The sequence below is a fragment of the Callithrix jacchus genome, chromosome 11 (assembly GCF_049354715.1).
Source record: "Callithrix jacchus isolate 240 chromosome 11, calJac240_pri, whole genome shotgun sequence".
Classification (NCBI taxonomy): Eukaryota; Metazoa; Chordata; class Mammalia; order Primates; family Cebidae; genus Callithrix; species Callithrix jacchus.
Genome location: NC_133512.1, coordinates 41,881,834 through 41,896,752, shown reverse-complemented (window position 1 = coordinate 41,896,752; position 14,919 = coordinate 41,881,834). Strand labels below are relative to the sequence as shown.

The window sequence follows — 14,919 nt, the reverse complement described above, 5'->3', positions numbered from 1 at the left end:
GATCTGTTTACCAGAAGGGCAGAGAGCTAGAGGAGATGATTATAGAGACGAGGCCATAAAGAAAGAATCCAGGATTAGATCATCACTCAGGAAATCTGACTCAAAGTGCTGAAGCAGGTAGAACTTTAGAGAAATAAAAAATGGGTCAAAACAGAGCAAAAAGACAGCAGTGAGATACAAGGAGATCAACCCTTGGTTTAAATAGATTTCTGGAAGTAAAAATGTACTGCGGCAGTCCACTCATATGGTTTAGTATGCCTTTCTGGCCTAGGGCTAAGCCTTAAAAGTAATTTCAAGTGTACCAAGAAGAAAAGAGATGCAGGCAAACAGAAATCTTGACTCCTACAGATGCAAAAATGGCCTTGGCATAATCTAAGGAGAGGGCCCTTGGCACATGATAATATTATAGGGTAGATATGTGGTGCCAGATCCAGTGAGACTATGTGGAGCAGAAGTAGAAATATTGTTAGAGCAAAAGGGCTACGCCAGGTGGCAGAGGTTTTGAAAGCCAGGCAAGCGAGTTTGGCTGAGATATGGTAAGAGAGGTTTAAGTTGGCTAAAAATATTCTTTTTGTCACATTCTCCTAAAAGACAATCCAAATGTAACTTGGCCAGACCAAAAGGTCACAAATAATAATAGCAAAGGTCCAACTTTGACCTTATTATAATTAAATATATATTTATGTATATCATATTATTTACATTTCTGTAATATATACAGTCATTATAGAGAGTATATTGTTCTCTAACTCTCATTTTTAGCTCCATGGAATAACATTTCTAACTAGAAACTATTGTCTGACAGAACTGTATCTAAACAACAATGCAGTATTTGAGATAGAAGGTATGTCTTAAATTTTCTGTTGATTTAATAGATTTTCTACTAAGTAATAACTTTTAACTATGGTAATTGCTAATGACATACAAAAATCTGTTTTAACATTTCTCTTGAAATATATTATAAAATCTATTTCTCAAATGTTTTAATGTACATTTTTTTCAAGAAATGTGCTATTAGATTACTTTTCTAATTTAATATTGCTATATGTCTCATTCAAAATGTAAAATAACTCTTAACAGGTATTTCAGATATAAACTAGACATATGGAAGCAAATTTTAACAATAGTTGGGAGCATTAATAAATACAAACCTTCTAAATTGTCTTAAAAATTTTTATTGGCTATTGTTTTACCAAATTCTTGCTTTCACGCTGAGTTAATTTTATATGTAACACACTCTCAAAATTGATCATTTCAAGCCAGTTATAAAAGCATGTAGCACACTATGATCATGAAATACAGAGGCACAGTACAAACTACTTTTCTTTAATAGCATATCATAGAATCAAAATGTCATAAATTTTAAGGCCCATCATGATTTCATGCACCACTAAGAAAGAACATCTTGCCAATGAAGCTATGACATGGCTATCAAAAAGACACATCCCATTTTCATTTATGTTAAAAATGTGGGAAAATATACAATTTAGAATCAATGAAAATGATATGAATATTTGGCTTCCAGTTATGTACAAAAAATACTTTGCTAAGCAATATGGAGGAAAATTTTCCCTTGACTGGCATTATAAATCTAAATAAGATTGACAAGAAAAAAAATCTCAAAACCAAACAAAAAGAAGAAAGAAAATAACCCCTCCAAAATCAATCAAACAAACAAAATCATTGCTATGTTTTAAAAAGTAAAACAATAACAGTGGAAAGAAATTTACTCTATATTCCCACTTTGCAATTAATTACATGACTTATACCTTACTGTATTCTTCATAATAATTTATAATATCTTACTAGTTTTTATTCATTTTTTAACCAGCAATCATGTTTTCCTTTTTAGTTAGCATGTTAATTAGCATTTAAAATGTTTATTTTTATTTGCAGTAAAAAAAAAAATTGAAATAGTGTTTAAAATCTTGTAAAAAATTTTGTTTGTTTTTTTTTTTTAGGCCTGCATTATTTGCCTTCATTGCATATACTCCTGCTACACCACAATGAGTTAACCAACCTTGATGCGACAGTGAAGGAATTAAAGGGAATGCTAAATCTGAAGATCCTAAGTAACAATTTGCACTTTTATATGGCCATAAATTAAAGTAGTATTAACATAAGACATTTTTTTCCATTTATCAAGTTTAAAATTAGAGGAGCAATGTTTACAATTAAGATATTTAGGCCAGGCACTGTGACTCACACCTGTAATCCCATCTCTTTGTCAGGCCAAGGTGGCCTGATCACTTGAGCCCAGGAGTTCAACATCAGCCCGAGTAACATGGCAAAACTCTGTCTCTACCAAAATACCAAAATTAGCCAGGCATGGTGGCACATGCCTGTAATCGCAGCTACTCAGGAGGCTAAGGCAGGAGGATCACTTGAACCCAGGAGGCAGAGATTGCAGTAGCAGAGATCACGCCACTGCATTCCAGTCTGGGCAACAGAGTGAGACCCTGTCTCAAAAAAAAAAAATTAAGATATTCCTGAAAATAAGACTAGATCTTACCGTCTTTTAAGACATGGTTTTGAAAAAACACAGGTAGAAAAATTTGTGTGTGTGAAATGCTATCTATCACATGTCTAATGAAAACAACAAAAGTAACAAAAGCATTTACATGTTTAAATTTGTTTTTGGTTTTATCTCAAAAGGAAGTTTTAACACATATTATATGAATCCATTAATATAAGTGCTTAAGTAGGCACATCTATAGAGCCAGCAACACTGAGAGATAACTGTTTTTAAATAGATGAGTGTTGCCTAGGGCCAAGGTATTAGGGTTTGTAAAAGCTAGAGGGTAAGGAGGGTGGGGTTATTTTCGGGGTGATAAAATGTACTAAAATTGACTGTGGTGATAAGTTGCATAACTGTGAGTCTACCACAAACACGTGAATTGTATGTTTAAAATGGGTGAATTGTGTAGTACAGGAAGTATATTAATTAAGCTGATACCAAAAAAATAAAGAAATACAAACCAAAAGACTTTTTAAACTTTCAACTGGGCAACCAGCAAACTTTATTCATATATATTGAATCACACCCAGTAAGGAACTGACCTATTGGAAAGCATTGTGAAATGAATTAAAAAAAACATAATAGCCAGACACGGTGGCTCACACCTGTAATCCTAGCACTTTGAGAGTCTGATGCAGGTGGATCACAAGGTCAGGAGTTCAAGACCAGCCTGGCCAACATGGTGAAACCCCATCTCTACTAAATATATAAAAATTAGCCAGGTGTGGTCTACTCGGGAAGCTGAGGCAGGAGAATCATTAGAACCCAGGAGGTGGAGGTTGCAGTGAACTGAGATTGCACCATTGCACTCCACCCTGGGCGACAGAGAGAGACTATCTCAAAAATAATAATAATAATAATAATAATAATAATAATAATATACCACTCCTACTCTCAAAAAACTTATGATCTTGAAGGGTAAATAAACATGTATACAACCACAAAACAATATAAAGGATTCTGGGTACTAAAGGTGAAAGACCTGCAGATCAATGAGTAGGATTTCAGACTTTAGAGTTTAGAGACCTCATTATATAATGTAATGCAATAGATTTTTTAAAAAATTCCTTTTCTATTTATTTCTCAGATTTGCCTGAGACAGTGAATAATTGTAAACTACTATTGATAGTGAAGGTTCTAATCAGATCAATATAGAGAGTTACTAAGGTTTCCATATATTTTCAGTATTACCAGTTATGTATTTTTAGTGTTATCAGTTTTATATCGGTTTCCACATATTTTCAGTGTTATCTACTGTAATGAGGGAAAATGATTCATTTGTTATAGTTAGATTCTTTAAACCCAATTGTTAAAATCACAAAATTACACCAAGTTCATGGCAATTTTAAGCTTATTTTAGAGACAAGATAAGACTGCCTGCTGTCAGGAGGTTTTCACAGGTTTTGGATCTTCTGTGAGAGAATTGGCCCGCATATTTGAGTTACCTGGCCCTTGTCTGCTGAAAAAATGCTGCTATAATTAAAAGTCTAGTCACGTTAGACCTAGATCTCTTACCTTTGTTTTTCTATAAAATGAGCTGACAGCTACCTCTCAGGATTCCTCCAAACATGAAGATAACTCTGTAAACACTTTTTAAGAAAACATTTCTCATCATTAATGTTATTTTGAAGCAACAACAAAAATTGAAATTTAAAAAAAAGAAAAAAATTGTTTTGTTGTGAATTATGTAAATCAGATAATGAAATAAGTTGTATTCAGTCTTGAAATTCTCAAGAAAACATAACTGATAATTTAAATAATAATCATATAGTGACATGTTTGAATGTCTTTCCTGTTGAAACAAATGTTTTATTATATTCTCATTTAAATCTTTATAGCATTCTATGACATGATTAGAATTATGCCCTCTTCAATCATGGAAATGCAAAGTTCAGAGATTTAACCAAACTCTTAAGGAATGGTGAAACATTAACTCATGCCTTATTTCACTTATCGTTTATTCATTCATTCCATTCATTCAAGAAATATTTATAATTCATTCATTCATTTAATAAATGTTTATCACACATTCACTATATGAGGCTATACTAGAAATAGGACTCAAAGTTGAGCAAGAAAGACCCAGTCTATACCTATATAGGGTTTACAAATTTATAACTTTCAGCCTAAATATTTCTTAGAGAGTTGAAGGAGTTTGATGAAAAATGATTTCATATGCTAGTTCCTAAATTCGATAATTTAAGCAAATTTGTTATAAAACAACATTTGGAGAGTAGTAAACAAGCTTGCTCCCATAGTAATAAGCAGGGTTATGCCCATAGTAATAAACAGGGTTATGCCCTAAACAAAGGTGCCCAGCCCAGGACCAAATGGATCCTGAAATCCAGCCCATTCCCTACTTGTCAAGGGTGTATGTGAGCACATTGTGCCAAGCATGAGGGGTGGGAGTGGATTTTTCTAGTTTGTAAATACCAGCCTGGTAGTATAATGTCCATATCATTACCTGTCACAACAGTTTATGACCACTACTTAAAATCATAGTGACATAATTCAAGTTATATAACTATAATTTTCCAGTTGAGAATCTTGTTGTGGGGTCATTTGTTTGAAATGGAGAAAATTCTATGTCAAATTACAAAAAACAAAAAGCATTTTCTGAAGGTTCACATTTTGAACACATGTCCCATTTTGGTTAAAGATATTGTATGAAAAATAGTTTGTATTTATTAGACAACTAATGTTATTTGTGCAGTCATGTTCTCAGATTGACTTTCTATGAGCCTCATTTGCAATCATAGATTAGTGTCAGCTCATTAACTAATATGAGAAATTCATGTATTTTAGATTGTTGTCATTTTTTTCTTTTTAGGTTGTAAATTCATATGAAAATATAAAGTGTTGTTATTAATCCTCTTAAATTACAAGTTCTTCAGAGGGTGAGAAAATAGCCTGAAGGATAAAATGCTAATCCATTCTCAGCATTGCACCCTCCATTGGCATTTATGAGGAGAATTGCCAAGGATTGCCTAAGAGACTCATGGCTGAGAGCTTTAGGGAGGCCTAAACCAGCTGCAGAGTGTGAGGTCCTGGGAACTGGAATTCCTGTCTTCCGGGGCAGAGTCAGGGTGCCCCACCTCTTGTCTCCAGGTGGTCTACCTTTCCACACCCTCCCTTTCCAGCTCTGTTTTCCTTGTCTCTTCCCTCCTCCAAACACTTTCTAAATCAGAATCCACATATGTCAAAGACCCACTTGGTGGCTAAAGGCTTTCATTAACTCCTCCCCCATTTCCAGCACTAAGGGGAAAAAACCACCACCACCAAAACCCACAGCAACAAAATGCTTAATCCATTCTCCTGTTCTAAACCTTCAGTTTCCTCATTTTTCACTAATTTTGTTTTATTATGCTCCGCTGTTGGAAAGTATGCATAAGACTCCTGCATGCCATAATTGTTAAGACCTGCTTCCTACCAGAGCTTCCAGGAATCAGCATTGGGAACAGGGAGGTCCTCCTTTCGAGAGAGGATCTCCATGTTTCCACAGGTATTGCTTTCAAACGTTGTCTGCCTTTCTCTTTAGCAGTGGCCCCAATCCACTGCCAATGGCAAAAGTCACACACAGTAAGTGTAGGGGGATGCTGGGAGATGGGGTGGGACTAGGATCTTCAGTGTCTCTTCCTTTGAGCCTCTCCTATAATGCTCTTCCAGGTGGGACCACCTCTCCCAAAAGACAAAACAATCCACCAAAGAAAAAGAACCAAAAGTGTTTTTCACCCCTGTTTGTCCTGAAAAAGAGGATGTTCTGATCTCTCCTCTATTGATCCTCTGCTTTATCCCAGTTTGCCTTTTACAATCAGGGGTGATTTCCATATTCAGTAAAAAGCACATGATGTGTGGTGGCCCCCAGATTTTTAGTAAAAACAAGATGATAATTAACAATGGAGATGCTGACCTTACTACGTAACCTTGACCCAGAGCCTCACAATCCTGGCATCTCATTATTGACAGCTGCACTTTCTTCCACAGGCTGTTCTCTATAGGCTTTTAACATTCTCCATATCATTTTCATTTCCCCATATAAAATTGGGATGTTGGTCCCTTATTAGTCATGTCAACTTTCTTCAAAGGCAGTCTTAAAAGCATGGGGGTTCATTTACATAACAATTTTTAATTCTGCTTTAAAAGTTTACAAAAAAATAACTGGAGCCAGTTATTTAGATGTCTTTTTTTCCCCTCTTCTGTCTCAATAATAAGTAGCTTCATCCACATGACTCACGTAAGTCAAGCTTGTGTGGTAAGGTAGTAGAGACATTTCGGTATATCATTGTGTAAATGTAAATTGCTTAGACGCAGAATCCCAAATGAAGATAAGCAAGACAGTGCTGGCGCCACTGAGGTGTACTCTGTAAGTAGCCTAGAGGGAAGGTGGATTAAATAGTATTAACCTATTGAAAGTGAAAGTGTAAGCAATTTCGCTTCATAGTTTCTAAAAGAATGTGCCCATACATCATAGAAGGCTTTCAGAACATTCAGACACAGGAAACCAATTTCACCTCTTAGACATTTAATTTATAGCGATTTTAGTAGCATCAAGCCAAAACTCGTAAATCCAAAATGTTAAATGTTTAATAGTATAGAAGGAAAAAAGAGTTAAAAATAAGATTGCTTCCTTCTAAAATTTAATATCTGGGAAACAGTGAATAATAATGATGAAATGCCTTTCAATTTATTTAATTCAATTTTTTAAAGTTAATTCAAGCAGAGGCTGGGCTAACAGCTCAGTGTTCTGATTTTGTGTCACTCAGTTTTTACTTTAGGATGAAATGAATGGTCAGCCACAAGTCAATAGAGTTTTTGGTATCAATATGTTGTTAATAAGTAATGGAACAGTAGTAAATCCAAGTTTGGTGTTTTATTTAGCTGAAGCTAGGTTTTGAATTTCCATATAGAAGTTACTTCACCAAGGATTAGCAGAAAAAGCCAAGCAATGAAATGAAATGGATAGTTATGTCCTCAGAGGGAAAAGAAGACGAAGGGTACACCTAGAGAAAACGTCATTGAAAGATGTTGGTACATTTTCCATTAACATCATATGTAAAGGCCTACTCTACTTCCAGATGCTATAATGTATAACAGGGTTATGAAGTGTCAGATGTCATTCCTCAAGACAGTAACCACAAACCAGACTTCTGTACTAAAGCATTCGTGATTTTCTCTTCCTCCTAAGTTCTCATTAAAAACAATTGTGCTTTGCTTTTATATCCTTGAAGGGTTTCCTTTGCTTTACTTTCTCTGGCTCAAACTACAATTCATGATCCCTGTGGCTCTTTTAAAATCTATCCTTATTACTGGTTTAATATACATGTGTTCTACTCCCTGTCCTGCAGTTATAATTATTTGTTACCACTTTAAAATTCTTCTCTTTTAAGAATAAAAATAAAATTCAGTCCATCTTCTGTCTCTTAAAAAATCTTGAAACAGAAAATTGTTTTGTCTTCTCATTTTCTCCATTACATACATATTTCCTTTCTTTTAAATTTCTTTGTGGCTCCTGGCTCTACATTTTCCTTTATGCCTTTCCTCCTATAACTTTAGTTTATTATGCACCAGGTGTCTTCCATTGCCTGCTTTATGTCCCTCTAAAGCTTGTGTTTTACACAGGGAATAGCTATATATAACGCTTTTATAGGCCAGAAAAAAATTGTGTGTATACAACAAATATCAGGATGTTTTATTACTACAGAAAAAACATCCAAATTATTGACTTTTTAAAGTTTTTTATCTAGTTTGCTATGCACCCACCCTAATCTTATTTGTTACAAACTGCTCTTTATAAATATTCATCATGGTTTTTTTTCTTAGCATTTCTAATGCTTACTATTTTCATGCCTTTATCAAGCCTCTTTGTATTTTATCAATAGTCTACAACAGTACTCTTAAATTTAGCAAGTACATTAAGCGGGCTTCATTTTGTTGAGGGAAGTAGTTGTGCAGCTGGAGCTCTTTCTATTACTGCCATCTAGTGGTTCTCCTTATTAGATGTATTTTCCCAAGTATTTCCTAGAAATTTTATGTGGGTTGACAGAATTCGAAAAACTAAAGACTCCTGGCTGGCCAGGCGCGTGGCTCACGCCTGTAATCCCCGCACTTTGGGAGGCCGAGGTTGCGGGAGGCGGGGTGGGGGGATGGGATCGCGAGGTCAGGTTTGGCCAGGCTGGTCAAAAGTTCAAGACCAGCGTGGCCTACGTAGGGAAACCCCGTCTCTACTAAAAATACAGAAATTTGTAGGGCGTGGTGCAGGCGACTGTAATCCCAGCTGCTCCAGAGACTAAGGCAGGAGAATAGCTTGAACCTGGGAAGTGGAGGTTGTGGTGAACTGAGATCATGCCATTGCACTCCAGCCTGGGCGACAAGAGCAAGACTCTGTCTCAAAAGAAAAAAAAAAAAAGATGCCCAACTGAAAAATTATAAAAGTTTTATTTCATGTTGTGTTAAAAAAAATGTTTATTATCATCTAGGATGAATAGGGAAAATATATTTTTTTGAAAAAAAAAATAAAGCCGTTACAACTTCTAGTTGAAGATGTTTAAAAACATACCTATGTGCTGATCTCTAAGGGATATGATGTCAGAAGTGCCAGGGCTGCTTCTGCATCCACATACCTCCCTCTTCCAACCACTGCATTAGGAAGTGCGATTTATTGCAAAAGCTAGCGACTGCACACCAGGATCTCAGAGCTGCACGGGCCTGGACAGAGGTAGACAAGATACAAGAGCCACATCTGCTCAGCTCTGGTCCTGCTGAGCTCTGAAGCTACTACTGACCATTTTGAACTATGAGCAATGGTGTAGAAGAAGTAAATTCTATTAAAGCAGAGTGTTGTGTCTCTGCCTATCTTCACACATGCACCCTTGTAATCCTGAAGACTGAAAGAAGAGTACCAAGTGATATTTTAATAAAAAGTAGCCTCAAGACTCCAATAGAGAAGATATCTAGTTCTCCATTTACTAATTTACTTATGAACATGTTAAAATTTCCCTTATTTTTGGCAGATTTGGGTTAATGGTATGATCCTAGCCCTTAGCACAGTTCCTAGTAGATAGTAAGCAAACATTTGTTGAATACATGAATTTAACAGATAGAAAAATTAACTGCTGCTCTAAGTAAAGGTTTAATGGGTCTCTTGCTTGATATGAAGAAGAGCTTTACAAGTTCTTAGGTTTTATATGAATCTTGCAATTTCTTGTATTTTATAAGTGATAAATGAAACTAATTTTGAAATCTGACATCTTATTTTGGATTCTTCATTTGCAGGTCTATACCAAAACCCTTTGTGCCAATATAACCTGTATCGTTTATATACCATCTACCACCTTCCAGGAGTGGAGCTGCTTGACCGAAAACGTAAGGATCCTTCTTTCTTCCACAGAAATATTTGGGAAGCAGTCTTATACCTCAGTGGTTTAAAAATGAAGATTACCTTTGAAAAATATATCTTTGTAAAAAAAAAAAAACTTTGAATAATTACCTTTGTAAATGAAAGTTTTTCAATTATTTCTTTTTGAAAGATCTGCTCTCTGAAATTTGCCCTAATTTAGCAATTCATGTCTCTCTACTACTTTATTAGAAACGCCCTCTAACCGAGCATGAGGAAAGTGTTCCTTCTCATCCTGGTTTTGACATTAACCTGTCTGAAGCCAAATCATTTACCTCCTGGCACCCTAGTTTCTTATCTCAAAAGTGAGGGAATTGGAATAAATCTCATAACGCATATTTAAGTTCTAAAAGTCGTGCTTTTTAAAATTCTGTAAATATATATATTGAAACATATAATCAATGATGACTTCTTTATGAATACATCTTCAAGATAGCATGTCTGACTTCTGTAAGCCACATGTACACACACACAACCAACCTCAGCATATTACACTTAAACATTTTTTGAGACCTATTTTGCCAAGTGCTATATTATCTATCTACTTACCTTTCTGTCTCCACAGGTTTGAACATTCTTAGTTTATTCCTGAGTAACCAGTTTCTATGGGATACATCAGAAACTTATAATTATACCTCTTCTTTCTAATAGACTTGAGGAAATGAAAGGATGTATCATGCAAAAATTTTAATCATCCATAGTGATGTGTTAGTAGGTGTTTGGGACGCATTAGACTGAAGAATTAAGCTGTGCCTTGTGACATGTGGAGTGTATATTTCTTGTGAGGTTATGGAAATAACTGTGATAGTCCCTTTACAAAACAATTTTGACAGGATGTTCACCTATAACATAGTTCAGATAAACACATTCTGGAAAGTGTTCGTTCTATTTTGAATCACTCTGCCTATTTATAATGCTATGCAGTAATATTACTTTTTGCATTTATCAGAAGTTACAGAAAAAGAAAGAAGATCAATGATTACCATTTTTAACCATAAAAAGGCTCATGTTGTTCAATCAATAGCATTCGGAGGAAAAGTAGATGCTTCATGGGATCCTAAATCACCATTTAAGCAAAAACCAGCCCAGAGAGTACCTTCAGGTATTTTGCAAGAAAAAAAAAAAGTTACGAAATTTAAAACTCTTCAAACTTTTGGGTAATTTGATTATAATAATAACAACTACAATTTACAATAAAGTTAAGTATCTATATAATGGAATAATTTCTAATATATTTGCTAAATTTATAATACTTTTAGTCCAGTTAAAGTAGGTGTTTAATTTTCATCCTCACTCATGCATGTTAAATTAAATGAAGTGCTGTGATAATAATGAGATAATACATTGAAGCCTCTAGCCCATTATTTAACACAGTAAAAAGGGTTCAATATGTAAGCTATCATTATTTTTATTATGACTAACATGAATGATTTTACCAATTAAGGTTAAATAATTTTTGACAATATAGAAAAAATATGAAGAAGAAATAAAGATCATCTGCAATTCTGCCATCCAGAAATAAGTACTGGTAATATTTTGATTATGCTCACATACAGGGTCATTATATGCAAGTATAACTTGTATATTTTCAGGATGTTTCATTAGTAGGAATTTAATTTCTTATTTGTAACAGAAATGCAAAAAAAAATGGGGTTTAGTTTTCTCAGACAGCAAAGAATACACAAATAGGGTGTCTAGGGTTAGTGTAAAGTTCTATGATGTCATCTGTCTTTTGTTCTGCTTTATGATTGCAAAGTGGCTGGTATACCACCAAGCCTCACATCTTCATTCCAGGAAGGAAGAGAGGGTGGATGAATAAAAGATGCAAAGGCAAAATCCTTTTCTTTATGATACTTTGCCAAAGAGACAATATATCTTTTAAAAGAACCAAATCAATTATCTAGAAATAAAGGAGAAATTGAATTGAAAAATAGTTTGGAAGAAATTACCCAGAATGCTACATAGAGAATGAAAGTGATAGATATGAGTCAGATATTGAGAAAAGGAGAGACATTAGAAAGAGAGGGTCCAATAGAGTAGTAGTAATTCCTGAAAAACAAATTATAGAGAGAAATTGAACAGAAGATAATATTGAAGCTTTATTTAAGGACGTCTTCATTTGTCATTTCCAACTACAGTGTAAATTGGAAAATCAATGTATTGCAGAAGGACTTAAATGTTTCAGTAGCAGACATCATTACATTTCACTCCTGTCCTAAAAAAAGACATCAGAGAAAAATATCTCTTAAGATAATGAATTTATTTTGGAGTAAGCAAAAAGAATTATAACTCTGGATGTACAGGCAAGCCTCTGCAAGAGAGGAAGGGACTGGAAGGAAGGTTTTTATTTGGCAAAAAGTGGCTGGATGCAATGGCTCGCTCCTGTAATCCCAGCACTTTGGGAGGCCAAGGCGGACAGATCATCTGAGGTCAGGAGTTTGAGACCAGTCTGGACAACATGGCGAAAACCAGTCTCTACTAAAAATGCAAAAATTGTCCAGGTGTGGTGGTGGCACCTATAATTCCAGCTACTTGGGAGGCTGAGGCAGGAGAATTTGCACCTGGGAGGTGGAGGTTGCAGTGAGCTAACATCATGCCAATGTACTCCAGCCTGGGCAACAGAGCGAGACTCCATCTCAGAAAAAAAGAGTTCACATAAGCCTCTTGAAAGCACAGCTCATTGATTCCAGAGGCCCAAAGCCACAACTTCATTGGTGGAGATTCAGTTACTAGGCAAACGTTCTTTTCACAGGATCTTCTCTGAATTGTTGAGTCCTAAAGAATGTGTAGTGATAAACCTGGTCATATTAGTGTGTGCATACATGAGAAATGTAGGCCATGACAAACATGAGATGTGTGAAGGGCATGAAAGCATTTATTGTGGGGTTATTTTGGAATACCCTTGAGATAGGTCTTATCTCAGACATGCAAGCATAAGCTCTCCTCCTTGCCACCTCAAAACAAACAAATGAAAAACCACATACACATTGAAAAAGTTGTATACTATAAAGTAATAACAAAATTAGAATTTGGTTAACAAACAAATCTCTATGTATATGTGTGAGTACATGTGTGACATATAGGAAACATATGTATATGTGTGAGTACATGTGTGACATATGGAAACATACAAACAAAACTTTTAATAGTAATATTAACAGTAATAAGAGGAAGTGGAAAGGTTAAAGGAAAATTTTCCTTTTTACTCGTTATTTTGTTTATTGTTTATATTCATTAGAAGTAAAATATGTACTTTTTGTAATTAAAAATATAGAAAAGAACAGGAAAATTCTTTCATTTTCTGACAATATGGATGAAACTGGAGAGGATTATGCTAAGTGAAATAAGGCAGACACAGAAGAACAAATACTGCATGATCTCACTTATATATGGAATCTAAAATAGTCGAACTCATAAAAGCAGAGAGTAGAATGGTGGTTTCCAGGTGCTGTGGGAAAGGGGAAATGGGAGATGTTAATCAAAAGGTACAACGTTTAAATTGTGTTACACAAATGAATACATTCTGAAGATCTTATGTACTATGACTACAGTTAGCCATATTGTATACTTGAAATTTACTAAGAGGGTAGATCTTAAGTGTTCTCACCACGTACACACAAAAAATGGCAACTGTCTGGCTGATGAATATGTTAATTATATTGAGTGTGCTAATTATTTCACAGTGATCACAATGAATATGTATATTAAATGTCAAGTTTTCAACCTTAAAGACATACAGTTTTTATTTGTCAGTTATACCTTAATAAAGCTGGGAGAAAAATGTAGAAAAGAAAGAAGCTATAATGATCAAAAACGCACTGAGAGACTTTTATCAGCCACTTGTGAAGGGAATAATGCCATGAATTCTAAGGTGGAGAGACTGTGTGCTTGCTGCTCCTTGTGGAATGGCAAAAGCTCATACTGTGGGCTTTACTGGTGCAACAGGTGCTGGTAAACTCCATCTCTGGACAGGCACTAGGCTTTCTGGAGAGAAATCAACAAAGCAATGACGGTATCTGGAAGACATCATAAGAAATCCGGGTTTTGAGGACTTATCTTGGAGTTTCACAGCTAGGAACATCTAGATTCTTGTAATCTAGTATTTGTTTATTCTGTTTCTTTGAAGTTAATGCCAAAAATCCAAATGGTTAAAATGTTCGTAAATATTTCTCCTCATTTGGACTTTTAGTCCTTTTACAGATGCATGTGCCTTTCAGAAGAAAAAGGATCGGTTTTTGCATATCAGCCTCAGTATCTTAAATATTAAAAATTCCCACTTGGATTCCATTGGTACATTATAAATTGACTAAGCTTTCTGTTCTCAGGGTTTTGAGATTTGCATTGTATTAAAAAATTTGCCTCAAAACCTAAGGCAAAACCCAATATATCTAAGAGAAAGTTTCAGTTTGGAGATTGATAAAAGGGCATTTTTGACAGATTGAACTATTTGTGTAAAGGATAACTTGAAAACAGAATACTTTTCCTTTATAGCATTGTTCCATTGTTTTAAAATACTGGATAAATATTTTAAAATTCTAACTTTAAAATGTATTTTTTTTAGATTTTGCATTTGCAAATAATGTAGACAAGTAAGTAATTTTATCTATACTTTTATTATCATATTATTTCATAATTGTATTGTCCCTTTAAATCACCTCTATTTTCTAAAATGCATTTTAAAAATGACTCACTCTTCAATAGATGAGAAAAATTGCTAGGTCTTTCTGTGATACATGAGTTCAAGCTCTGTATTCATATTTGACATATTTAGACTATTAATATTACTATGGAAATCCCAAATAAGTAAAAAGATAATTTGATGCTTAAAAAAATAAAGCTTGGTCAGGTGCAGTGGCTCACACTTGTAATCCCTGTACTTTGTGTGGCCAAGGTGGGTGGATCACCTCAGGTTAGGATTCTGAGACCAGCCTGGCCAACATGGTGAAAACCTGTCTCCACTAAAAACAGAAAAAATTGGTCGGGCCTGGTGGCAGAGTCCTATAATCCC

The 14,919-nt window shown here is 34.8% G+C and overlaps 1 protein-coding gene across 4 annotated transcripts in view; it reads left to right on the top strand.

The window, feature by feature from the left end:
• The window catches only part of LRRC72 (leucine rich repeat containing 72), a 61,466-nt gene that overhangs the window by 37,298 nt on the left and 9,249 nt on the right, over positions 1 to 14,919 (top strand). For 3 of the 4 annotated variants that reach the window (XM_078342632.1, XM_078342631.1, XM_078342630.1), the window contains exons 4-8: positions 763 to 844; positions 1,962 to 2,072; positions 9,791 to 9,880; positions 10,861 to 11,013; positions 14,473 to 14,500. In XM_078342632.1, the coding sequence (XP_078198758.1) occupies positions 763 to 844; positions 1,962 to 2,072; positions 9,791 to 9,880; positions 10,861 to 11,013; positions 14,473 to 14,500 (464 nt within the window). The remainder of the gene's footprint in view (positions 1 to 762; positions 845 to 1,961; positions 2,073 to 9,790; positions 9,881 to 10,860; positions 11,014 to 14,472; positions 14,501 to 14,919) is intronic. The other variant, XM_035253714.3, reaches the window with a different exon arrangement.